We start from the raw sequence: 25,769 nt of genomic DNA on the forward strand, positions 1-25,769 counted from the left end.
AAATTCTCCAGACATCGACAGCAAGAATACAAAGCTTTGAAATAGAAGAGGTTTTCACAGCACCCGCTGAAGAGACAAGTTTTAAAGCGGTGTTTAACATCGCAAGTCATTCTCAGATGCTTGAAACAAGTCTATTCAGCCAGAAGTTGATGACCAGGTAAAGGTGGAGAGAATCATAGGATGGAATCACTACAGGGCAGAAGGAGACTATTCAGCCCATTGAGTCTGCACTGACACAATCCCACCCAGACCCCATCACCTCACACATTTACTCTCTAACCTGCGCAAGCCGGGACAATAGGGGGCAATTCAGCACGGCCAATTAACCTAACCATACATCTTTGGAGTGTGGGAGGAAACCGGAGCACCCGGAGGAAACCCACGCAGACACGGGGGAGAACGTGCAGACTCTGCGCAGACAATGACCCAAGCTGGGAATTGAACCCTGGCGCTGTGGGGCGACAGTGCTAACCACTGTGCCGCCCAGAGTCAACCACATTGCTGTGGGTCTGGAGTCACATGTAGGCCAGACCGGGTAAGGACAACAGATTTCCTTCCCTGAAAGAACCAGATAGGTTTTTACAATAATCGACAGTGGTTTCATGGTCATCACTAGATTCTTAATTCTAGGTTTTTATTGAATTCAAGTTTCACTATCTGCCGTGATGGGATTCAAACCTGGGGCCCCAGAGCGTTACCCTGGGATTTTGCATCTCCAGCCCAGTGATAATGCCAATACGCTACTGCCTCCCCCTAAGAGGTTAAGAGTGACTTATTTACCACCATTCACAAGACAGCACAGTAGTTAGCGCTACTACTTCACAGTGCCAGGGACCTGAATTCGATTCCCGGCTTCGGTCACTGTCTGTGTGGAGTTTGCACGTTCTCCCCACGTCTGAGTAGGTTTCCTCTGGGTGCTCCAGTTTCCTCCCATAGCCCAAAGATGTGCAGGTTAGGTGAATTGGCCGTGCTAAATTGTCCCTTAGTGTCAGGGGGATTAGCTAGAGTAAATATAAGGGGTTGCAGGAGTAGGGTCTGAATGGGATTATGGTCAGTGCAGACTTGATGGGCTGAATGACCTCCTTCTGCACTGTAGGGATTCAATGATTTCCCCCATTATATACAGAGTGTTCATATACACTCCAGAGGAAACCAGAGCACCCGGATGAAACCTACGCAGACACAGGGAAGACTCCGCACAGACAGTGAACAAAGCCCAGAATTGAACCCAGGTACCTGACGCTATGAGGCAGCAGTGCTAACTACTGTGCTGGTTAGATAAGACCAATAGATTTATCAGTGCTGTTTTGGAAACGGATGGGCCTTTGTGGAGTTCAGGGTTACAGAGAAAACAGATGTTTTAGGTTTATAGTCGGTGAGGGGCAAAGGGGCTTAATGTTAATATTTTGTAGCATTAGGTTGTTTCTTTGTCGTGTTTTATTAGCCTTTTTTCTCTTTTAATAAATGCTTTTGTTGTCGTTTAAAGGAAGAGAAGGTTTTTGTTCTGTTTCCGCAAACGTTTCTCATTCATGACCCCGAGAGAACAAGACACAGAACCAGTGTTACAGGTTGGAGCACTCTCACACTGAAAATCAGCAGGGTTTTGTAACACAGTAATTATCCTCACACTTTCCCACATAGCACTCCCTCTGATATCTTGCTGCCCACTCACTTAACCTAAGTGTTGCTGTGCTTTGGTTCTGCATCGTACTGGGTGTGGGACAGGAAATAACTGCATACGGTTGCGTGTGTGACAGAGCAGGAGAAGGCAATCAAAAGCCCCACTGAATCACCGACAAGATTGCTAAGTTAATTTATTAGTCACAAGTAAGGCTTACATTAACACTGCAATTACGTTACTGTGAAAATCCCCCAGTCCCCCACACTCCTGTTCGGGTACACTGAGGGAGAATTTAGCACGGCCAATGCACCCTAACCAGCACGTCTTTCAGACTGTGGGAGGAAACTGGAGCACCCAGAGGAAACGCATGCAGACACGGGGAGAACGTGCAGACTCCACATAGACAGTGACCAAAGCCGGGAATTGAACCTGGGTTGCTGGCGCTGTGAGGCAGAAGTACTAACCCACTATGCCACCGTGCCCACTGCGAACTCTGGCAGAATAAAGAATCAGAGACAAAGAGGCAGACAGAGGGAGAGAAGGGTAGTCAAAGTTTGAGGTTGGGTCCTTGCAATGGAAAAGCTAACAGGGAAAATGATTAAAGCCCACTTCATGGCTTGGGTCACTGTCTGCGCGGAGTCTGCACATTCTCCCCCCTTCTGCGTGGGTTTCCTCCGACTGCTCCGGTTTCCTCCCACAGTCCGAAAGACGTGCTGGTTAGGGTGCATTGACCGTGCTAAATTCTCCCTCAGTGTACCCAAACAGGAGTGTGACAGCTAGGGGGATTTTCACAGTAACTTCATTGCAGTGTTAATGTAAGCCTACTTGTGACACTAATAAATAAACTTCAAACTGCTTCAATCCACATTTCAAGACAAGTGAATAGTGTTGAGGTAAGCCTACTTGTGACACTAATAAATAAACAAACAAACTTAAACTTATGGTGTAACAGCAAAACACAGTGGTGGGACATGGGTTTGTGAAGACCCCCCCAGCCATGCCACAGGATTAACAAGCGGGGTGGAGTGGTGTGGGGCCAGCATTGAGAGCGCAGGATATTTTAGTTACAAGGAAATCCGGTACAGAGAGGATCAGAACTCGAAAGAATGATCGATGGAAAGGAGATAGAACGAGAGAGAGAGACAGGGCTCACAGCACCCTCAACTGGTCATCATGTCATTGCTGTTTCTCAGTTGAATATACACACACCAACTCAAAAATTCAACCCTGTTCCTACTGATGACAAACAACTAACACGGCCAGGGAACCCTGACCCCTCACAGCCTGTGAGAGGGACCCTCTAGCACAGGGCTGCTGAGACTGATAACTCAGTCGATTCCTGCCAGGGGAATCCAAACCCCCCCTGAACCAGGCAGCATACCAGCTCCCGGGGGTGACCCAACACCCAGCCTGGGTTACTGACTGGAAGCTGCACCATCACGACAGGTTCGCAATTCTTCCTATTCCAGGTAGCGACGCAAAGCCCAATCAGCGAAGGAGGCCCTGCAGAAGCTGCACTGCTTTGGCAAAGTGTTCTGATTCTCAACATCGCGCCAGCTTGCTTGATAGCGGAGGGAAATTGGGTGCATCCCTACAGACGGGAAGGAGGCAGAAGGAGCCCGGAGGAGAGGGAGAGAGTGAGAGCTGTTCTCCCTCATTAGGGAAACGCACAAGGATTCCTCATTTGGTTTGGAGATTGCCAATGACTTCTGCTGAAGGTTAGGACAGTCAGAAGCAAAGCTGCCTCCCAGCCCTCTGCCTCCTATCGCAGCCCCACCTACCCCAGTCCCTGCTTTGAAACGTGACGATTATATAGAGGTCAGCACAGATACATACCCCCTCGTCCCTTCGATGATCCCCCTCATGCATTGTTTAAAAACCTCTTGGTAGGTGACTGTCAGCTGGCAATTCTGGAGAGAGAAACATTGAGAACAATGAGAAGTGGGACAGTTCACCAAATACCCAGGCAAGCTGGGTGCTCAGAATCAGAGAATCCCTACAGTGCAGAAGGCCATTCAGCCCATCGAGCCTGCACCGACCACAATCCCACCCAGGCCCTATCCTCCTAACTCTATGCATTCACCCTGCTAGTCCCCCTGACACTAAAGGGGCCATTTAGCACGGCCAATCCACCTCACATCTCATCTTGATTTACTCACAGGGGTGTGGAGGGTAATCTGTACTCCAGCCACCTGTACTTTACACAGCGGTGTGTTCCCTGCTGCTTCATACAGGGTGCAGTGACTGTAAGGGTCAACCATGGCTCTGTTGGTGAAATCCTGGCATGGTGAGGAACACCAGGATGGCACCTTTGACACAGCAGCACTCTGTCCGTCGTGGACTGGAAACACTGACTTGGATACAGCGCTTCCACCTCACACGAGAATCATAGAATCCCTACAGCGCAGGAGGCCATTTGGCCCATCGAGACTGCACCAACCATAATCCAACCCTGGCAATTTTCCCATAACCCCACCCATCTACCCTCTAATCCCCCTGACAGTAAGGGACAATTTAGCATGGCCAATCCACTTAACCTGCACATCTTTCGACACTAAGGAGCAATTTAGTATGGGTTAGGTGGATTGGTCGTGCATATTTGGACACTAAGTGGAAATTTAGCATGGCCAATCCACCTAACCTACACATTTTGGACACTAGGGGGCAATTTAGCATGGCCAATCCACCTAACCTACACATCATTGCACACTAAGGGGCAATTTAGTACGACCAATCAATCTAATGTGCACATCTTTGGAGTGTGGGTGGAAACCGGAGCATCCGGAGGAAACCCACGCAGGGAGAATGTGCAGACTTCACACAGGTCGTGACCTGAGGCCAGAAATGAACCCGGATCCCTGGGTCCGTGAGGCATCGTGTCACCCATCTCATGAACCCCTGGTTCAGAGACGAGAGACAAGGCTACCTACTGAGGCAAGGTTAACATTCCAGTGGCAGGGGTGCAGAAGTGGACAATTCGAAAGCCAAATGAAAGTGAATCTGGGGTGAATCTTCTTCACAGAGAGGGCTGCAAGAATTGAGCTGAAGACACAGTCATAAAATCACATCCAGATATCCCCTTGGAATGCGAGAGAGGGGATTCCGGGGGGGTTTGCGGAGAAAGAGCTACTGACACAGGCAGAACGGCAGGGTAAGCTCAGTGTCTGAACCACCGGCTCCAGGCTGATCACTGGAATTAAACAAGAGTAGCCCAAGCTGTGTCTCCGTTCCCCTTCCATGGACACCAGGTTCAAATCCCAGTCCTCACAGTAACAATTCACTAAGAAATTGATTCATAGAGTGAAGCCATTCAGCTCACTGTCCCTGTGCGAGCTCTTTGAAAGGTTAGTCTAACCCCTCCTCCTGCTCTTTCCCTCATACCTCTGCAACTTTCTTCTTTTCCAGTATTTCCCCCTTTTGAAAGTTCCTGTTGAATCTGCTTCCACTGCCCTTTCAGGCAGTGCCTTCCAGATCACAATAATTCGCCAAAAAAATTCTCATTCCCCCCTCTGGCTCTTTCCCCAATTACCTGAAATCAATCAAGGTTTATAAATAAAACAACACCTGAAAGATCTTACCTCAATCTGTTCATGTTTGCTGTCCACAAATGGTCCCAACTAAAGGGAGAAAAAAGGAATATTGAAAGTGAACACGATTCCCACACAAAGCGACAAGCAGGAGCGAGGACGGGCTAAGAGGAGAGAGAGAGAGAGAGGACGAGAGAGAGAGCAAGTGAGCTTCATTCTAGAATCATAGAATCCCTGCAATGCTAGAGGAGGCCATTTGGCCCATTGAGCCTGCACCGACAACAATCCCACCCAACCCTTATCCCTGTTACACCATGTATTTACCCTGCTAATCCCTCTGACACTAGGGGGCAATTTTAGCATGGCCAATTGACCTAACCAAGCATGCAAGAGAATCAGCGAGAGAGAGAGAGAGAGAGAGAGAGAGAGACGGGGACATACAGGGCAGGATCCAACTGAAAGGTTGGTGGAATGCAGAGTTTAGTCCAGCAGTCCTTGGACTTACAACATGATTGAGTTTTTGACTGCGGACGCAGTTTTCTTGAACCAAAGTCAGAACCGATTTCCCCAGAAGAACAATGTTATAAATGGGGAATTGGTTCTTGAACCAAGATCAGATACCCAAATTTCACCAAAACAGCCCAGAATTGTGTATTCAGATCAATTATAAAATGTAGTAATATAGCAATAATTTAATAAAACATACATTTTAACAAAAAGTTTGGAAACACAGATCCAGCAAATAAAAATGGGTCGGAACAGTAGCCAAGCGTCGAGGGGGGAAGATGAGCAGGGCAGAATGTCAACATAAATGGTAAATTTGTTCGTGGACACGATCATAGAATCCCTACAGCGAAGGAGAGGCCATTCAGCCCATCGAGTCTGCACTGACCACACCTCCAAACAGGCCCTATACCTGTAACCACACATTTACCCTAGCTAGTGCCCCTGACACTAAGATGCAATTTAGCATGACCAATCCACCTAATCCGCACATCTTTGGAGTGTGGGAGAAAACCGGAGCACCAGGTTGATACGGTTGTTAAGGCGGCGTACGGTGTATTAGCTTTTATTGGTAGAGGGATTGAATTTCGGAGCCGTGAGGTGATTTTACAACTGTACAAAACTCTGGTGCGGCCGCACTTGGAGTATTGCATACTCTGGTCACCACATTATAAGAAAGATGTGGAGGCATTGGAAAGGGTGCAGAGGAGGTTTACCAGGATGTTGCCAGGTATGGTGGGAAGGTCTTATGAGGAAAGACTGAGGGACTTGAGGTTATTTTCATTGGAGAGAAGAAGGTTACGAGGTGACCTGATTGAGGCATACAAGATGATCAAAGGATTGGATAGGGTGGATAGTGAGAGCCTTTTACCTCAGATGGTGATGGCTAACACAAGGGGACGTAGCTTCAAATTAAGGGGTGGTAATTATAGGACAGATGTCAGAGGTAGGTTCTTCACTCAGAGGGTAGTAAGGTCGTGGAATGCCCTGCCTGCAGCAGTTGTGGACTCGCCAACTTTAAGGGCATTCAAATGGTCAGTGGATAAGCATATGGATAACATTGGAATAGTTTAGGTTAGAGGGTCATTAGATTGAACATAAGAACATAAGAAATAGGAGCAGGAGTAGGCCATCTAGCCCTTCGAGCCTGCCCCGCCATTCAATAAGATCATGGCTGATCTGTCGTGGCTCAGTTCCACATTCCCGCCCTCTCCCCATAACCCTTAATCCCCTCTCTTATCAAAAACCCATCAACCCGCGTCTTAAAAATATTTAGCGAGGTACTGGTCGGCACAACATCGAGGGCCGAAGGGCATGTACTGCGCTGTAATGTTTTATGTTCTATGTTCACCTGGAGAAAACCCACGCAGACACAGGAGAACTGTGCAGACTCCACACAGACAGTGACCCAAGCCAGGAATCGAACCCGGGTCCCTGGAGCTGTGAGGCAGCAGTGCTAACCTACTGTGCTGCACGTCACAAGGCCAAATCGATACTGCAAAGTAGAAACAGGTTCTAAATTTATAAACGCCATTTTTATAACTACCAGAAGGACATGGAGGCTTTGGAGACAGTACAGAAAAGGTTTACCAGGATGTTGCCTAGTATGGAGGATATTAGCCATGAGGAGAGATTGAATAAACTGGGATTGTTCTCCCTGGAAGAAGAGAGGCTGAGGGCGGACTTTATAGAAGTTTATAAAATTATGAGAGGTACAGATAGGGTGAACAGTTGGAAGCTTTTTTCCCAGGGCGGAAATGACAATTACAAGGGGGTACAAGTTCAAGATGAGGGGAGAAAGGTTTAGTGGAGATGTGCAGGGAAAGGTTTTTACACAGAGGGTGGTGGGGGCCTGGAATGCACCGCCAAGTGAGGTGTTGAAGCAGTTACGTTAGTCACATTTAAGTCTCATTTTGATTGGCCTTTAAACAAACAGGGAATGGAGGGATATAAATGGTTGGTCTAGATATTGCAGGCTTGGACGGCCGAAGGGCCTGTTACAGTGCTGTACTGTTCTTTGTTAAGTGCCACTCATTGTAACTCAAACACTGCAAAGTCCAGGGCTACATGTATTTTATGCTTTATTGCTGGGTGTTGGTAGTGTTGTTATATTTCAGCTGGTGTGCTGGAATGGTTTACCTGTAAACTCAGTTTACCCATACTGAGCGAGTGGTCAGAGACCTCCCCAAGTCTTAGCAGATTCTATTCAGACTACAGACAACCTACCAAAGATCTCCCAGGTTACAGGGTAATAGGGCAGGGGGCCGTCAGCAAATTATGACAGGGAGTAATTGCAAAACAGAGCGATAAGAAGCAAGCGCACTCTGGGAAGTAAAATGACATTAAGATACAGGTTTACATCGGAGCGGAAGGCGGCACGCACCAATATACAGATGTCAGGCTGGTCCCTGTTGATAACTTCGATCAGATCCATCATGGGGTCATAGGTGATGCTGTCCGAGGTGGTGTAAGGTCCGCAGGCCACAAGGACCATCTGCTGCTCCAGACCTAGGTACATCATTCATAGCTCATTAAACTCCACATGGCAAGAGCCCACCCTCCCCTCCCACCATCTGGTCCACGAGAGAATTCCGGTGGAGCAGTCAAACTCTGCACTGTTTGAGAAAAGAAACACATCACACCAGGCCCAAGTTCGCTGAAGAGGTCACAGAGTCGGAGTACAGGATTCTATACTGAGGGGATTTATGTCACATCAGGTACAATGTCCTTCTGTTACCGAGGAAGCACTAATCTACTGCTGGCGTTTTAACTGTCGGGAAATATTGAACAGACTGGACTCCAATTCTCTCGAAACGAGAGGGCAGAGGGTGTGACCTGAAGACGAGGTTTCAGGGAAGGTCAATGGAGAAGATGTTGCCACTTGTTGTGGGGGAGACTAGAATCGGGGGCCGTCAATATAAGATAGTGAATGATAGATCCAATGGGAATTCAGCAGAAACATCTTTACTCGGGGAGTGGGGGGAGAATGTGGGACTCGCTCCCATGGGCAGTACTCGAGGTGAATAATATTGATATGTTTTGGGGGGGGGGGGGGGGGGGGGGGCGGTGGCAGTGGCAGGGGAGCTAGATAAATATGAGGGAGAGATGAATAGAAAATGTTTATCGGGTGAGATGTCAAAAGGTGGGAGTTGCGTCAAGTGGAGCAGAAGCAGCAGTCTGGAGCGAATGGGCCAAATGGCCTGTATCAGTGTTTGTAAATATTTTGCAGGTCCAATTTCTATAAGTGAGAGACACAAGATAAATTAAAGATATTACTTTATATACCACCTCACACCCACACAGGACACCCCAAAGCGCTAATTGAAGTACTTTTATTACAAGTGCTGTCGCTCCTGTAATACACGGTAACGGAGCACTCAATTCTGCCTAGCTGGCGGTTGCAGTTACTTTATTCACTCACCTTCAAAAGGCTCATCCTCCTCAGACTGTTTTTCAGCTTTGTAGAAAGGCAGTGGCACACCCTGTAAAACAGGCACAGGGGAAACTCACTCAACGTCAAGAAATGTAATAACTCAGAGATCTCACTGAGTGAGAAATCGTGGACAAACATGTTTTATTACTGAGCACATAGTGATGGTGCTGACTGTATCCCCCTCACTCACACAGACAACCCCATGCCACACTCCCAATCTCACACTGACTGTATCCCCCCTCACCCAGACACCCCCATCACTCCCAATCTAACACTGACTGTATACCCCTCACCCAGACAGCCCATCATTCAACACCCACAGGAACAACTATAAAAAGCAGCAGAGGGCAATACAGCCATGCCCCAGAGAGGGCATGGAGACTGCACAGTGCAGGACGCGGATGAGAAACACACGGGGACAGACAGCAGGGGACATGAGAGAAGTCGACTGCGGAGAAAACACACTCCAGAGGATCAGGGCAACAAGAGAGTTACAGGGGATACTTAAGAGAAACAGATATACAAGCACGAGAGGCGGGTGTTCGACAGATTCTGACACAGGGAAGCACACACCCTTTGTTTGCCCCTTTCCTGTGGCAGCACAATCAAGTTGGGTAACCATTTTGTGGTGGAATAATCGAGGGCCAATCTGTTGCCAGCCTAAATGTGACTGAATTCCCCCCGCTCAACTACTGACCTCGTACAAGCGGGAAGCCACCACGCGCTGGCCACTGCTGTTGGTCCCCTCCACAGCCACCACCTGGTGAAAGTAAATGGCGTCACAATCAGTTCCAGTGCTGGTCACAGAACTAACCACAGGCAAACTCTGGAGACAACTCCTCTCCTCCACAAGAAAATCTCTGGGATGTAGATCGGAACATCACGGGATTACTGAGTTTAGCCCAGATATCACTGTGTTAATGTTAAACGCCGTGTGTGCTATTTTAACACACAGGTTTATATCTCTGTGCTTCTGCACTGTGGCTGTTCCTACACCATGCTGACTGCAGTGGGTTCAAGGTGATGGGTTACCACCATCTTTTCAAGCGCAGTTGGGGAGGGCAATTAAAATGCTGGCTTAGTCAGCGACGCCCATGGACAAATATAAAAATAACAGCAGGAAGACTATACAACAGGCACATGAAGTATTCATCTACCATGCAAGTTCTGATTAATTTGTAAGGGGGGGGGTGCGCTAACCACTGTGCCACCCTTTATTTGTGTGAAAAGAATGGCATTTTGAACGCTATAATTGCCAAGAGTTCATACTCTCAGAGTGCATTTTGTACACTTTACGTCGGAAGTTATCTGGGTTTGCCACTAAGTACTGGTTTTTATAGGTTTCGCTTTACCCAGACCTCCTCCAGCACAATCGTTCTGGAATCTAGATGGGTACGATAGGGCCCCATCTCTGGACTGAGGGCAAACACGCACTGACTGAGTTTACCCCAGCGATGTTCCACTCACCTGCCCAGGGAAGAGCGAGTACTCCTTTAGCTCAGACAGATCCACCGGCACTTGCAGCCCCCCGGAATACTTCAGATCCCCCTGCAATATCACCGACTTTGCGTTGAGTTTTCCATTGCTGTCGCATGCGATCTGCCCCAGGTAGGTTACAGGCTCCTGCGGCAAATGGAAAGGAATGATTGTAGTCAGGGTAACAGGCAAAGGAAGTGAATGAGAGTCTGCTTCATTCTGGTAAGTTCCAATACGTCCAGTTCATCTCTCAGTAAAAGGAGGTTAGGCCACCATTCGGCCCTTCGAGGCTGCCCTGCCATTCAATACTATCGTGGCTGATCTATGCCCACTCTCAGCTCCTTTTCTGTGCCTTTCCCCCTCTATTCCTCCAACTATCAAATATTTATCCACCTCCACTTTCAATAGTTTGAACGTTCCAGCCTCCAGCACCCCTTTGGGACAGAGAATTCCAAAGATTCACCACCCCCTGCAGGAAGAAATTTCTACACACCTTAGTTTGAAACGAGTGGCCCTTTACTTGGTGAGACCACACTTGGAATATTGTGTGCAGTTCTGGTCACCTCACTATAAGGAGGATGTGGAAGCATCAGAGAGAGTGCAGAGGAGATTTATCAGGAAGCTGCCTGGTTTGGAGGGTAGGTCTTATGAGGAAAGGTTGAGGGAACTGGGGCTTTTCTCATGAGAGCGGAGGAGGATGAGAGGCAATTTATTAGAGGTTTATAAGATGACAAGGGGGATAGATAGTCTCTGCACGTCCACTCTATTTCCTCGGGTGGATGTAGCTGTTACTAGGGGACACAACTATAAGGTTCATGGTGGGAGATATAGGACGGATGTCCAAGGTAGATTCTTCACTCAGAGTGGTTGGGGTGTGGAATGGACTGCCTGCTGTGATAGTGGGGTCGGACACTTTAGGAACTTTCAAACGGTTATTGGATAGGCACGTGGAGCACACCAGAATGATAGGGAGTGGGGTAGCTTGATCTTGGTTTCGGACGAAGCTCGGCACAACATCGAGGGCTGAAGGGCCTGTACTGTGCTGTACTGTTCTATGTATATCTTGTAGCGATGTTCCCTTGTTCGATGTAGCAATGTTCCCACCATCTCACCACCTACCCTGTCAAGCACCCTCAGCATTGTATATGTTTGAATAAGGTCACCCCTCAATCTTCTGAATTCCCAGGAATACAGACCCAGACTATTTAGTTTCTCTTGCTAGGATAACCCTGTCATCCCAGGAATTAGCCTGGAGAATCTCCTTTGGACTGCCTCCAGTGTTACTATATCCTTTTTTAGGTAAGGGGACTAAAACCGTACACAGTGTTCCAGATGTGGCCTCACCAACACCTCCCTATTTTTAAACTTCAACCCCTTTGCAATAAAGTTCAAAATGCTGTTCGCCATTGTAGATACTCGTTGGACCTGCCTGCTAGATTTTTGTGACTCATGCTCTGCGTCACCCAGATCCCTCTGCACTTCACTCACCTGCAGTCTCTCTCCATTTAGATAATAATCTGCCTTTTGACTCTTTCACCAAAGTGTGTGACCTCACACTTCCCCACATTAATCTCCATTTGCCAGGTTTTTGCCCAGCGACCCAATCAATCTCTATCCCACTGTAGAATCACAGTATCCTCATCACAACCTGCCCTTTCACCTATCTTCATATCATTGGCAGTTATGGAATCCTTTCATTCTGTTCCTTCCTCCAGATCATTAATGTACATAGCGAACTGATCCTTTCTTGTGTGTACTCCACTAGTCACATCTTTCCTCTCGGGAAGGGGCCCTTTTATTCCAACTCCCTGTTTTCTATCTGACAGACAGTTTTCAATCCATGCGAACACACTCCCCTCAATTCCATGGGCTTTTACTTCATGCGCCAGTCTCTCATGCGGCACCTCGTCAAGTGCCTTTTGGAAATCTAAATACACAACATCTACAGCTTCCCCTCTATCTGGGCAGCACGGTGGCACACTGGTTAGCACCGCTGCCTCTCAGCGCCAGGGACTCGGGTTCGATTCCACACTTGGGTCACTGTCTATGTGGAGTCTGCACATTCTCCCCGTGGGTTTCCTCCTGTAGTCCAAAAGACATGCTGGTTAGGGTGCATTGGCCGTGCTAATTTCTCCCTCAGTGGTACCTGAACAGGCGCCGGAGTGTGGCAACTAGGGGACTTTCACAGCAACTTCATTGCAGTGTTAACATAAGCCGATACTAATAAACCTGAACTTAAAAAAACTGGAGGTTATAAAGATAGGTAGAGGGTGTAGGGTCTGGAGGAGGTTACAGAGATAGGGAGGGGGTGTAGGGGACTAGAGGAGGTTACAGAGATAGGGAGGGGATGAAGGGGCTGGAGGAGGTTACAAAGATAGGGAGGGGATGAAGGGGCTGGAGGAGGTTAGAGATAGGGAGGGGGTGTAGGGGTCATAGGGGCTGGGTGGAGGCCAAGGTGGGATTTGAACAAGAGGATACACATTTGAAACTCGAGCTTTGCTGTACTGGGAAAGAGTTTATTCAGTAAACACAATGTGGCAATGGGTGAATGGGACTCAGTGCCTGTTGGGATATCAACATGCAATAAACTCAGGAGAAGCACCGCTGCACTAAACAACATTTCCAATTGTAACACTGGGAGTTAGTGAAGGAGTTCATTTTATTTAGGGTGACAATGGGACGTTTACAGTGAGGTCCAGGCTGTTAGGAGAACCTCACCTGAGCTGGCATTGCCACTGAGCGGAAATCCTCGATTCTGTAATGATCCTTCAGCACCTGACCCAGCTCCTCAATCCTGGCGTTTAGATCTGAAAAAGGTGAATCAACAGGGGGTCACAACTATTCATTTATGATCTACTTTCCCAGCCCACCCCCAGAGGGTGAGGCATGGCATCTCTGACAATCCAGTCTTTCTCTCTCTCTCATACCTCACCCCCTGAGTGAACAGGATAAATGTCCATCGGCTGTACACCTAGGGACAGCGCCACACCTGAGCCTGAACCACACTCGAAGCACAGTGTAGCCAACAGGGGCAGGAGGGGCCCGGGCTTCATTCTCATGACTTTTCATACTCATTATCTTAAAAAACTCTCTCAATCTCAATTGTGCCATGTGTCTGCAGTCACATGGCGGCATGGTAGCACAGCGGTTAGCACTGCTGTGTCACAGCTCCAGACACCTGGGTTCGATTCCGGGCTTGGGTCACTGTCTGTATGGAGTTTGCACATTCTCCCCATATCTGCGTGGGTTTCCTCCGGGTGCTCCGGTTTCCTCCCACAGTCCAAAGATGTGCAGGTTAGGTTGATTGGCCATGCTAAAGTTGCCCCTTAGTGTCCTGAGGTGTGTAGGTAAAAGGTATTAGTGGTTAAATATGTAGGGATATGGGAGTAGGGCACGGGTGGGATTGTGGTCCGCGCAGGCTCGATGGGCCGAATGGCCTCTTCCTGCACTGTAGGGATTCTATTTCTATGAAGTTGTAGCAACACTTACTTAATACACATAGGCCAGACTGGGTAAGGACAGCAGATTTCCTTCCCTAAAGGACATTAGTGAACCAGGTAGGTTTTTCCGACAATTGTTTCATGGTCACCATTAGATTTAATTCCAGGTTTTTATCGAATTCAAATCTCACCAGTTGCCGTGGTGGGATTCAAACCCGGGCCCCCAGAGAATTACCCTGGGTCTCTGGATTTTACTAATCCAGTGACAATGCCACGATTCCGCTGCCTCCCCGATTTTCCTCTATCGACCCAATTGAATCCTTTAACTGTGTTAAACCCCCTCGATCTTCCACACTCAAGGGAACACAAGCCTCGTCTCTGTGGCCTGTCCTCGGGATTTAACCCTTCCAGCTCCAGGATGGTTCTGCGCAGTGTCTTCCTCCTCAGGTGACAGCCTCAGAACCTGGCCCTGAATGGGGGGGGGGTGTGTGTGTGCGTGTGTACCCCCCATCCTGCTGATTTCCCTATGGTGACCTGCTGCCCCAGTTGCAGAGGGGAGCAGAGAAAGGGGTTCCGAAGGGGGTGCTCTCTAAATGGGGCTGATCCCACAGTTCCCCAGCCGCATTAGAGTTGCTTCAGGAGGATAGGAAAGCAGCAGCCAAAGGGTATTTACCATCGCGGACATCACGGAGCTTCTGGAACATGTACTTGAAGCGTTTGGTGATGGAGTCCTCGGGAGCCAGCAGCAGTTGAACCTTGGCACTCCTGCCCCCCATGCCATGCCAGCTGGCTCCTTGTGCCATGCCAAAGGAGGCAACAACCTCACCGCGGTTACCTCTGGAACTGTACTTCTGAGAGGGGGTAGCACTGAGGAGAGAAAGAGGAAAAAAGAAATAACTCACCAAACCACCAACTGCCACGAGGGTGTTAATAGAACAGCATTAACTTCCCAGGAGCGGAAAGCAGACAGAATCAGACCCCGAGCCACGTATGGTGAGATTGGGGACAGGCGACCAAAAACACTGCCCAAGCAGGGCAGGGGAAGCGAGGGCAGGCAGAGGAGCAAGGTCGGGCGGAATCACTCTCACTGGGCTCATGTAGAGAAATGAAAAGGTCTCTGGGGTGGGGCGGGGGGCGGGGTGGTGGTGGTAGTGGTAAAAAAAAGAAAATTTGGGTCTTCTTTCCTACCTGAGAATTTACAGCCTTCATATTACATTGACACGGTTAAGATACACAGCAGAAAGATTCTTAAAAAAAAACCTAGAAAAGTGGAAATACCATGAGACATAGGAGCAGAATGAGGCCACTCGGCCCATCAAGTCTGCTCCGCCATTCAATCGTGGCTGATATTTTTCTCATCCCCATTCTCCTGCCTTTTCCCCATAATCCCTGATCCCCTTATTAATCAAGAACCTATCTATCTCTGTCTTAAAGACACTCAATGACCCGGCCTCCACAGCCTTCTGCGGCAAAGAGTTCCACAGATTCCCCACTCTCTGACTGAAAAAATTCCTCCTCATCTCTGTTTTAAAGGATCGTCCCTTTAGCCTGAGGCTGTGCCCTCTGGTTCTAGTTTTTCCTACTAGTGGAAACATCCTCTCCACATCCACTCTATCCAGGCCTCGCAGTATCCTGTAAGTTTCAATAAGATCCCCCCCCCTCCTCATCCTTCTAAACTCCAACGAGTACAGACCCAGAGTCCTCAACCGTTCCTCATACGACAAGCTCTTCATTCCAGGGATCATTCTTGTGAACCTCCTCTGGACCCTTTCCAAGGCCTTCCTTAGATTTGGGGCCCAAAACTGTTCACAATACTCCAAAAAGCGTTTGACCAGAGCCTTACACAGCCTCAGAAGTACATCCCTGCTCTTGTATTCTAGCCTTCTTGACATGAATGCCTACATTGCATTTGCCTTCCTAACTGCCGACTGAACTTGCACGTTAACCTTCAGGGAATTTTGAACAAGCACTCCCAAGTCCCCTTGCGTTTCCAAATTCTAAATTCTTCCCCATTTAGAAAATAGTCCAAGCCTCTATCCTTCTGACAAAGTGCAAAACCTCATGCTTTCCCATGCTGTATTCCAGCTGTCACAGCAGGTGACTCAGTATGTCAGAATGGGAAACTTAAATGAACATTTCCAAGATTGGAAAAGTGCAGCTCTTATAAACAGTAGAACAAACTGACAAGAGGTAGAAAAGCACAGGTACAAGGACAGTCAGTGGGTATAGGGCGGAAGTATAACAGTTAGCACAGAGAGACAGTCAGTGGGTATAGGGGAGTGTAACGGTTAGCACAGAGAGACAGTCAGTAGGTATAGGGGAGTGTAACGGTTAGCACAGAGAGACGGTCAGTGGGTATAGGGGAGTGTAACTGTTAGCACAGAGACAGTCAGTAGGTTTAATAGCCTGTTGGACCGATATCCCTGCACATGCTGCTGTGTCTGTCCTGGATCTCCTTCTGGCTGTTACCTTGGAGAGAAAGAAGCTGGAGAGAAGAGGAGACGTGGGCTGCGGGAGACCGACAATTTCTTTGACTGTGGCTGTTCCGGGGTGGTCAGCACTCGCTTCTGTGACCCCGCCTATGGAGCAAAAATAAATCCTTCAATTCGAAGTGTGAACTGGAAGCAAACACCCCCAAAATACACCCACAGCCCAGGCCCGACCCCAACCTCCAAAACACAGCCCAGGCCCGACCCCAACCTCCAAAACACAGCCCAGGCCCGACCCCAACCTCCAAAACACAGCCCAGGCCCGACCCCAACCTCCAAAACACAGCCCAGGCCCGACCCCAACCTCCAAAACACAGCCCAGGCCCGACCCCCAAAAGTATCACCAGACCCTCCCAAAAAATACAGCCAGTCTGCCCCGCTCCCCAGAAAATACAGCCAGCATCCCCCAAAAACAACAGCCTGCACCTGCCTCCAAAAGAAATACAGCCAACGCCCTCCACCAAAAAAAATACAGCCTGCAGCTGCCCCCAAACCACCCCCAAAATAGAGCAACCCCTCCCCTGACTGCGAGCTATATGGCAGCGATGGTAAAGCACAGGAACAGAGCTGGGGCTTCACAGTGGAGAAATGTCAGTAAACCCACAGCTCAGGGAGGAGAGAGGCAGGAAGTTGCATTTGGACCTTCCAGGGGATCCGGGTCCGTTGTGTCAGGTACCTTAGCTGGCGTGGTGTAGGAATCCAGTAGGTTCTCTTCCTCTGTCTCTGCTTGGATACTGCCTGGAGTTAAGGGAATGCACTGGCCACACAGTAACTCAGTTATTGGTGATTCAATCCCATTCCAAGCAATTCTTTACATCAAATCGACAGCACACATGTTAGAATAACAGGTGTACCAACACCACGCGCGTTAGTCAGTACCAACACCACGCGCGTTAGTCAATACCAACACTGTGTTGTCTTGCTCTGCGTTTTCTTACACCTGCCCACACCTTCAATGCATTTCAGTAACTGTCCTCGAATCAAACTCATGACCCTGATTGAAATCTCCGCCACCAGCTTATCTGGTCTCGCCTCGGAGCTTCACGCCTTTCTCCAGGATTTGAGCTCAGAGTCAGCCCAAGGCTTCAGGACTGCGGGAGTGCTGCAGAGTCAAAGGGGCGTCAATATTCCAGAGGGAGCAAGATAGTTGCGTCCAGAGCAGCATTACTCCCTCAGCAGCAGCGCGCACACACAGAATAACCAAGCAGTCTGAGATGTGTAAAGATACTATCACAGCATTTGATAACACCACAGTTAATAAATTCCAAGCTGCACTGCTCTTTAAGGCAACCGGAGGAGATGGAAGAATTTGTTTTTACTGCACAGTAGACTATGCAGCCCATCATATCCATCTCCTTATTCAGCAATAAAAAAACAAAGAACAACACAGCACGGGAAACAGGCCCTTCGGCCCAACGAGCCCGCGCCGCCGTCCCACTGTCTCAGTGACCTATTCATGATTTTAGTCTACGCCTAATGTGCGAGGATCAGGGAGGTCCAATATAGGGACAATTTGTTACCCAATCAATCAGCCTAAAAGCACATCTTTGGGATGTGGGAGGAAACCGGAGTACCCGGAGGAAACCCACGCAACCACGGGGAGAACATGCAAACTCCCACAGACACAGGCCCAAATCCATGTGTCTGCACAGCAACAGAGATAGTCTCTGAGCTGTCATGTTGCCCTCGAGATGGTCCAGTTTAAGCACACTAACGACATGAAGCAATAGGCAACTCCCGAAGCAACGTCCAAGAGCAGCCCACTACAACCTGCCGCATGCATGCCCCTTGCTGGTCAACAAGGTGGACTTAAATGCCTGTGGAGACAAACGTCCCTCAACGTCCAAAGTAGTGCTGGTCATTATTGTCACAAGTAAGGTTTACATTAACACTGTAATGAAGTTACTGTGAAAATCCCCTGGTCGCCCACACTCCGGCACCTGTTCAGGTACACTGAGGGAGAATTTAGCATGGCCAATCCACCCTAACCAGCATGTCTTTCGGACTGTGGGAGGAAACTGGAGCACCCAGAGGAAACCCACACAGACATGGGGAGAACATGCAGACTCCGCATAGACAGTGACCTGAGCCGGGAATCGAACCTGGATCCCTGGCACTGTGAAGCAGTAGTGCTAACCACTCTGCCACGTGCCACCCCATGTCACTGGTCATCGGTTCTGTGGGTCCTTGTGCGGCTGATGAACCCAAACCTGGAATTACATCTTCGACCGCACGCATGGCGGGTGTTTCTGGGAGATGGGTTTGATCCTTGCCGGATTTCCTTCATTATCCATGTGACTATGCACCAAATTGCAGCTTCAAGAACTTCCCCAGCACTGAAGTTAAGACGGGCGTTTTCAGAGATTAATACAATAACTGACCTCTCCCGAAACTGTCTCCCGAGAACACTGCATGCGTGTCAAACTTGTTCCAAAGGATACAGCTCTTCAAGTGTGTTCAGGTCCTGCATGGGTGCCCGGTTGTTCTGTCTGACTGTTGCCGGGCGAGTCTTATTGGCTCTTTTGCTAAGGATCTGCCAAAAAACAAAACACATTTCTTGGGTCAGGTGGAGCCAGGGATGAGGACAATGTTCAGCTGGCTGTCTTAATGGATGAAATTCTACTTTGATTCACTACTCTTCATTCTGGAGTTGGAGATCTGTGACCCCTCTGCGCTACCTCCCTTTGTATATCAATTTGATAACAATTATAACAAAGAACAAGAACAGTGCAGCCCAGGAACAGGCCCTTTGGCCCTCCAAGCCTGTGCCGATCACATTTACCTATCTAGACCAACCGCTTATATCCCTCTATTCCCCATCTGTTCATATGTCTATCAAGATAAGACTTAAATGCGACTAACGTAACTGCCTCAACCACCTCACTTAGCAATGCATTCCAGGCCCTCACCACCCTCTGTGTAAAAACCTTCCCCCCACACATCTCCACTGAACCTTTCCCCCCGATTATCTTGAACTTGTGCTCCCTTGTAATTGTCATTTCCACTCTGGAAAAAGCTTCCAACTGTTCACCCTATCTATACCTCCCATAATTTTATAAACTTCTATAGTCGCCCCTCAGCCTCTGTCTTTCCAGGTAGAACAATCCCAGTTTATTCAATCTCTCCTCATAACTAATACTCTCCCTACCAGGCAACATCCTGGTAAACCTTTTCTGCACTCTCTCCAAAGCCTCCACATTCTTCCGGGAGTGTGGTGACCAGAATTGGACACAGTATCCCAAGTGTGGCCTAACCAACGTTTTATACAACTGTAACATAATTTGCCAACTTTTATACTCGGTGCCCTGGTCGATGAAGACAAGCATGCCACATGCCTTCTTCACCACCTTTTCCACCTGTGCTGTGGACCTGCATGCCCATGGAAGGTGCCCAGGTAAGCAAACCATACTTAACCTCACCAGGTTGTTCGCAGGTTATGGAGCGTGACCCTTCCCTGACACCCACCCCTGCTACCTAGTGGTCAGTGCGCTCAAGGCCACCCCACCAGGCTGCAGAGGCTAATGTGTCCGACGCGCCCGTAAACAGGACATGAAACCACACAACATGCAGTCCATGCTACACTCTGCCAGTCCCAACACGACAGTGATTCTCCCCGAAGCTCTCACTGACGGCATGAGAGACGGAAACTGTGTAGAGCCACACAACATAGGCCACTCGGCCCATCAAGCCAGTTCACTGAAGCATCTATCCCAATAGCCCCAGCCCCCCCCCCCCAGAGTCCTGCAAATTTCTCCTTTCCAATGATTAACAGATTCCCTTTGCAGCATGACTATTGGATCTGCTTCCACCACCCTTTCAGGCTGTTCATTCTGCCCACTCTCTGGGTAAAAACATTTCTCCTGAACTCCGCCCTTGAATTTATGAACAACAAAGAGCACTGGGAACAGGCCCTTCGGCCCACCAAACCTGCGCCGATACTCGGTTTCTATCCCTCTGCTCGCCTCCTGTTCACATGTCTATCAAGGTAAGCCTTGAATGTTGCTAATGTACCTGCTTCCACCACCTCCTCTGGCAGCACATTCCAGGCACCCACCACGCTCTGTGTGAAAAACTTACCCCCGTTCATCTCCTTTAGACTTTCCCCCTCTCATCTCAATCCCCTTGACCGGGATCCTTCCCTCCCTCTCCCCACTTCTCTTTTCGAAATCATAGAATCCCTACAGTGCAGAAGGAGGCCATTCAGCCCATCAAGTCTGCAGCAACAACAATTCTACCCGACTCTATCCCCATCACCCCGCACATTTGCCCGCTAATCTCTCCACACACCTCAGGACACAAAGGGGCAATTTAGCATGGCCAATCCACTTCACCTGCACATCTTTGGACACGAAGGGGCAATTTAGCACGGCCAATCCACCTAACCTGCACATCTTTGGAGTGTGCAAGGAAATCTGAGCACCTGGAGGAAATCCACACAGACTCGAGCAGAATGTGCAAACTCCACATTGACAGTGACCCAAGCCAGGAATCAAACCCAGGTCCCTGGAGCTGTGAGGCAGCGGTGCTAACCACTGTGTCACCATGCCGCCCCATGTCCCTTTCTGGAGAAGAAACTTTTGCAGTTCTGGTAGATCTGTTTTGCCCTCTCTCCTGTGCTGTTATGAGCTTTCTGTAAACTGGTGCTCATAGCAGTCGGAGCGCGCGAGACTTTCTGAATGCGTTACCTCATGTTCAAAGATTTCCACATTGTCCGTGTTGAGGGCAACGCCATTTCGTGTTGAGCTGAACGCAAACCATTCATTCACAATGTGTTCCTCCTTCAAACGATACGTGATGCAGTACTCCAACACTACAGAGGAGAGACAACAGGCTGTTTAAGTCCCTCTGATCCCAAAACACGCCACGCCGCACACAAACAACATAACACACTATGCCACGCCGCACACAAACACACTACACCACACCACACACAAACAACAACACACCCACACGCCAGAGTGCTCAGCAACCACACTCAAAACCCCACAAACACAGCTATTCAACAATACAGGCATCCCAAAGGATCCTGCTGAAATAGTGAGTGTTAATATTCCAAAAATCCTGGGATTCTGCAGAATCATCAAATCCGACAGGGCAAAAGGAGGCAAGTTTTTTTTAAAAGCACAGAGGGTAGTGGGTGCCTGGGATTTTTCTTTGACGCCATTCTGTCCATCGAGTCTGCACGACCACAATCCTACCTCAGGCCCTAACCCCCATGCATTTATCCTCTAGTCCCCCTGACACAATCTAGCATGGCCAATCCACCTAACCCGCACATCTTTGTAGTAGGGTGGCACAAGGGTTAGCACTGCTGCCTCACAGCGCCAGGGTCCTGGGTTCAATCCCCAGTTCGGGTCACTGCCTGTGCAGAGTCTGCACATTCTCCCCGTATCTGCATGGGTTTCCTCCAGGTGCTCTGGTTTCCTCCCACAGTCCGAAAGACCTGCTGGTTAGGGTGCGTTGGCCATGCTAAATTCTCCCTCAGTGTGACCTGAACAGGCGCCAGAGTGTGGCAACTAGGGAATTTTCACAGTAACTTCATTGCAATGTTAATGTAAGCCTTACTTGTGACTAATAAAACAAACTTACTTTGAAGTACGGGAGGTTGGGAAAACTGCCCGTATTCAAAAAGAGGGACAAAAATCCAGTAACTATAAGCTGTTTAGCCTAACATCTATCATTCGAATCAATTATTAAAGGAGTAATAGTGGTACATTTGGAAAATCAGAATCTATCAGGAAGGATGTGATTGTACTGGAGGGGGTGCAGAGGAGATTCACCAGGTTGCTGCCTGGGATGGAGCATTGTAGTTACAAAGAGAGGTTGGACAGATTTGGGTTGTTTTCTCTGGAGTAAAGAAGAGGGGCAACCTGATCAAGGTGTTCAAGATTGAGGGGCATGGACAGGGCAGATAGGGGGCAGCTGATCCCTTAGTTGAAGGGTCAATCACAAGGGGGCACAACTTAAAAGTGAGGGGGTGGGAAGTTTAGGGGGGAATTTCAGGAAAAACCTTTCTACCCAGAGGGTGGTGAGGGTCTGGAATGCGCTGCCTGGGAGGGTGGTGGAGGCGGGATACCTCACATCCTTCACAAAGTACCTGGATGAGCACTTGGCACATCAAAACATTCAGGGTTATGGACCAAGTGCTGGCAAGTGGGATTAGGTGGGAGTTCAGGTGTTTCTGATATGTCAGTGCAGACTTGATGGGCTGAAGGGCTTCTTCTGTACTGTGGGGATTCTACGATTCTACTCAAGCAGAGTTAGCATGGCTTCGTGAAAAAGAAATCATGTTTGACGAATTCATTCGAGTTTTTGAGGAAGTCTCAATCAGAGTGATTAGAGGAGAACCAGTAGATGTGTTGTATTTGGACTTCCAGAAGGTGTTTGACAAGGTACCACACTAAAGGTTAAATCACGTTGGAAGTAGTGTACTGGCACGGATAAGAAATTGGCTAATGGGCAGGAAATAGCAAGTGGGAATAAGGTTGGTGACCTGTAACCAGTGGGGTTCCATAGGGATCAGTGCTGGGACCACAACAGTTTACAATATATTTTAATGACTTGGAGGATGGAAGCGAATGTACTGTGCCCAAATTTGCAGACAAGACAAAAATAGGTGGAAAGAAAAGTTAACACTGCTGCCTCACAGCACCAGGGACCTGGGTTCGATTCCCAGCTTGGCTCACTGTCTGTGTGGAGTCTGCACGTTCTCCCTGAGTCTGTGTGGGTTTCCTCCCACAGGAAAGAGGTGCTGGTTAGGATGAATCGGCCACGCTAAATTCTTCCTCGGTGTACCCGAACAAGCACCAGAGTGTGGTGACTGGGGGATTTTCACAGTAACTTCATTGCAGTATTAAGTAACGGACGTGTGACACTAATAAACTTTAACTTTACCTAACCAGCATCGTCTTTCGGACTGTGGGAGGAATCGGAGCACCCAGAGGAAACCCATACAGACACGGGGATAACGTGCAGACTCTGCACAGTGACCCAAGCCGGGAATCGAACCCGGGTCCCTGGTGCTGTGAGGTAGCAGCACTAACCCACTGTGCTCCCCATTCTAAAGAGGTTTGACAGGGTAAACACTGGGGGATGTTTCCCTGATGGGAGAGCCTAGGACCAGAAGGCACAGAATAAAGGGGCAGCAACTGAGACAGCGAGGAATTCCATCGGAGGGTCGGCGCCGAGGGAGCGCCGCACTGTCGGAGGGTCGGCGCCGAGGGAGCGCCGCACTGTCGGAGGGTCGGCGCCGAGGGAGCGCCGCACTGTCGGAGGGTCGGCGCCGAGGGAGCGCCGCACTGTCGGAGGGCCGGCGCCGAGGGAGCGCCGCACTGTCGGAGGGCCGGCGCCGAGGGAGCGCCGCACTGTCGGAGGGTCGGCGCCGAGGGAGCGCCGCACTGTCGGAGGGTCGGCGCCGAGGGAGCGCCGCACTGTCGGAGGGTCGGCGCCGAGGGAGCGCCGCACTGTCGGAGGGTCGGCGCCGAGGGAGCGCCGCACTGTCGGAGGGTCGGCGCCGAGGGAGAGCTGTGCTGTCCCGGGTTAGTGAGTCTGGTTAATAAGTTACTAGTTAAGTTAATGACCCGCCGCCGCTCACGTTTCTCCGGGACTCCCTCATCCTCGACTCGTACGTCGAAAGTTTCCAGCTCGGAAAGGATGTTCTCCACATTGACCCGCATCTCCGGTTCCTCTCAGGGATCTGATCCACCGGCCCAGACCACAACCTCCCCGCTCACTCTGTCACCGACACGGAGGGCAATCTGAGTCTCCCGCGCGAACAACCTCCCTCCCCCCTACCGCTCCTCCAATACCCCAGGATCCACCGCGACACCGGCCCTCCAATATCCCGGCATCCACTGCACTGCTACGGCTACTAGCCCTCCACCACCCCGGCATTCAAGGCGCTGCATGTCCTCCAACATCCCGACATGCACGACGTCGTTGGTCCTCCGATACCCCACCATCCACCGCGCTGCCAGTCCTCCAGAATCCCGCTTTCATTGAGCCAATCACCGTCCACTGTCCGTTTGCTCCGCTAGCCAATCAGCCTTCCCCTCCAACCAATCACACGCTGCGGCTCCCATGACCTCCGCCCAATCAGTTGCCTCACCCTGCTCGGTCCTCCAATCGAGATTCACCCTCCTCGGTCGTCTAGCCAATCGGGTTTGGTCCGGCGCACAGCTCCTCCCGCGACTGGGAAGAGTCCCGACATGATCAATTCTTCCCCAAAGATGAATGAAGAGCTTTGATTCCAAACCTGACAATCAACACAACAAAACTTCCTTCATTACCTGATGAGCAATGATCTAATTCAGTCAATCTGAGGCGCCGAATGGCCTCCTCCTAGAATTTTAGAACATAGAGTCAATGGATGGGTGGCTGGTTTGTGTGATGGATTGGGCTAATTCACGACCTTTTGTAGTTCCTTGCAGTCTTGGGCAGAACAGGAGCTCATACCAAGCTGTGATACAACCAGAAAGGATGCTTTCTATGGTGCATCTGTAAAAGTTGACCATAGTGGACATGCCAAATTTTCTTAGCCTCTTGAGAAAGTAGAGGCACAGGAAATGCGGGGGAAATTGCAGTTGTTGCCGTCTGAATCACCTGCAGTGGGTGATCACCCTAGCAGACACAGACTGGGATCTGTTGAACATGCCGTGGGAATTTAGCAGCCCAGAGATACGCGATGTGACTGATACGTCTATCGCCTTGTACTCCCTAACACCCCAAACATGATGGCACTGGAACCCAGAGTGTTGATTTGCTTAGATTTATTATTGTCACATGTATCAGGATACAGTGAAAAGTATTGTTTTTTGTGTGCTGTACAAAGCATACCATTCATAGAGAAGGAAAGGAGAGAGTGCAGAATGTAGTGTTACAATCATAGCCAGGGTGTAGAGAAAGATCAACTTAATGCGAGGTAGGTGCATTCAAAAGTCTGACGGCAGCAGGGAAGAAGCTGTTCTTGAATCGGTTGATACGTGACCTCAGACTTTTGTATCTTTTCCCTGACAGAAGAAGCTGGAAGAGAGAATGTCCGCGGTGCGTGGGATCCTTAATTATGCTGGCTGCTTTTCCTGAGGCAGCGGGAGGTGTAGACAGAGTCAATGGATGGGTTACACCAAGCTGTGAGTCTGCAGGATGATGAGACATAGATGGACTGGGAGGCACTTGGACAATCTGGGAGGTTGCAGTGAGTGTCTAATGAGGTCCTCATACCCCCCCCACCCCTTATCCTTCAAGCCCTCCTCCACAAACACCTATCCTTAGGGAGTGTCT

General features: G+C 49.4%; 1 protein-coding gene across 1 annotated transcript in view; it reads right to left on the bottom strand.

Annotated features, from left to right (window-relative positions):
• pola2 (polymerase (DNA directed), alpha 2) overlaps positions 1-24,274 on the bottom strand; it is a 39,858-nt gene extending 15,584 nt beyond the window's left edge. The window contains exons 1-13 of the mRNA XM_080183695.1: positions 24,085-24,274; positions 21,176-21,300; positions 18,932-19,023; positions 17,167-17,224; positions 16,471-16,580; positions 14,675-14,868; positions 13,280-13,368; positions 10,553-10,708; positions 9,783-9,845; positions 9,074-9,134; positions 8,036-8,160; positions 5,200-5,238; positions 3,458-3,531 (exon numbers count right to left, since the gene is read on the bottom strand). Of these exons, the coding sequence (XP_080039821.1) occupies positions 3,458-3,531; positions 5,200-5,238; positions 8,036-8,160; positions 9,074-9,134; positions 9,783-9,845; positions 10,553-10,708; positions 13,280-13,368; positions 14,675-14,868; positions 16,471-16,580; positions 17,167-17,224; positions 18,932-19,023; positions 21,176-21,300; positions 24,085-24,166 (1,268 nt within the window). The 5' untranslated portion in view covers positions 24,167-24,274. The remainder of the gene's footprint in view (positions 1-3,457; positions 3,532-5,199; positions 5,239-8,035; positions 8,161-9,073; positions 9,135-9,782; positions 9,846-10,552; positions 10,709-13,279; positions 13,369-14,674; positions 14,869-16,470; positions 16,581-17,166; positions 17,225-18,931; positions 19,024-21,175; positions 21,301-24,084) is intronic.
• Between the last annotated feature and the right edge of the window lie 1,495 nt (positions 24,275-25,769).

The sequence above is a fragment of the Carcharhinus amblyrhynchos genome, unplaced genomic scaffold (assembly GCF_965287045.1).
Source record: "Carcharhinus amblyrhynchos unplaced genomic scaffold, sCarAmb.v2.hapA scaffold_381, whole genome shotgun sequence".
Lineage (NCBI taxonomy): Eukaryota > Metazoa > Chordata > Chondrichthyes > Carcharhiniformes > Carcharhinidae > Carcharhinus > Carcharhinus amblyrhynchos.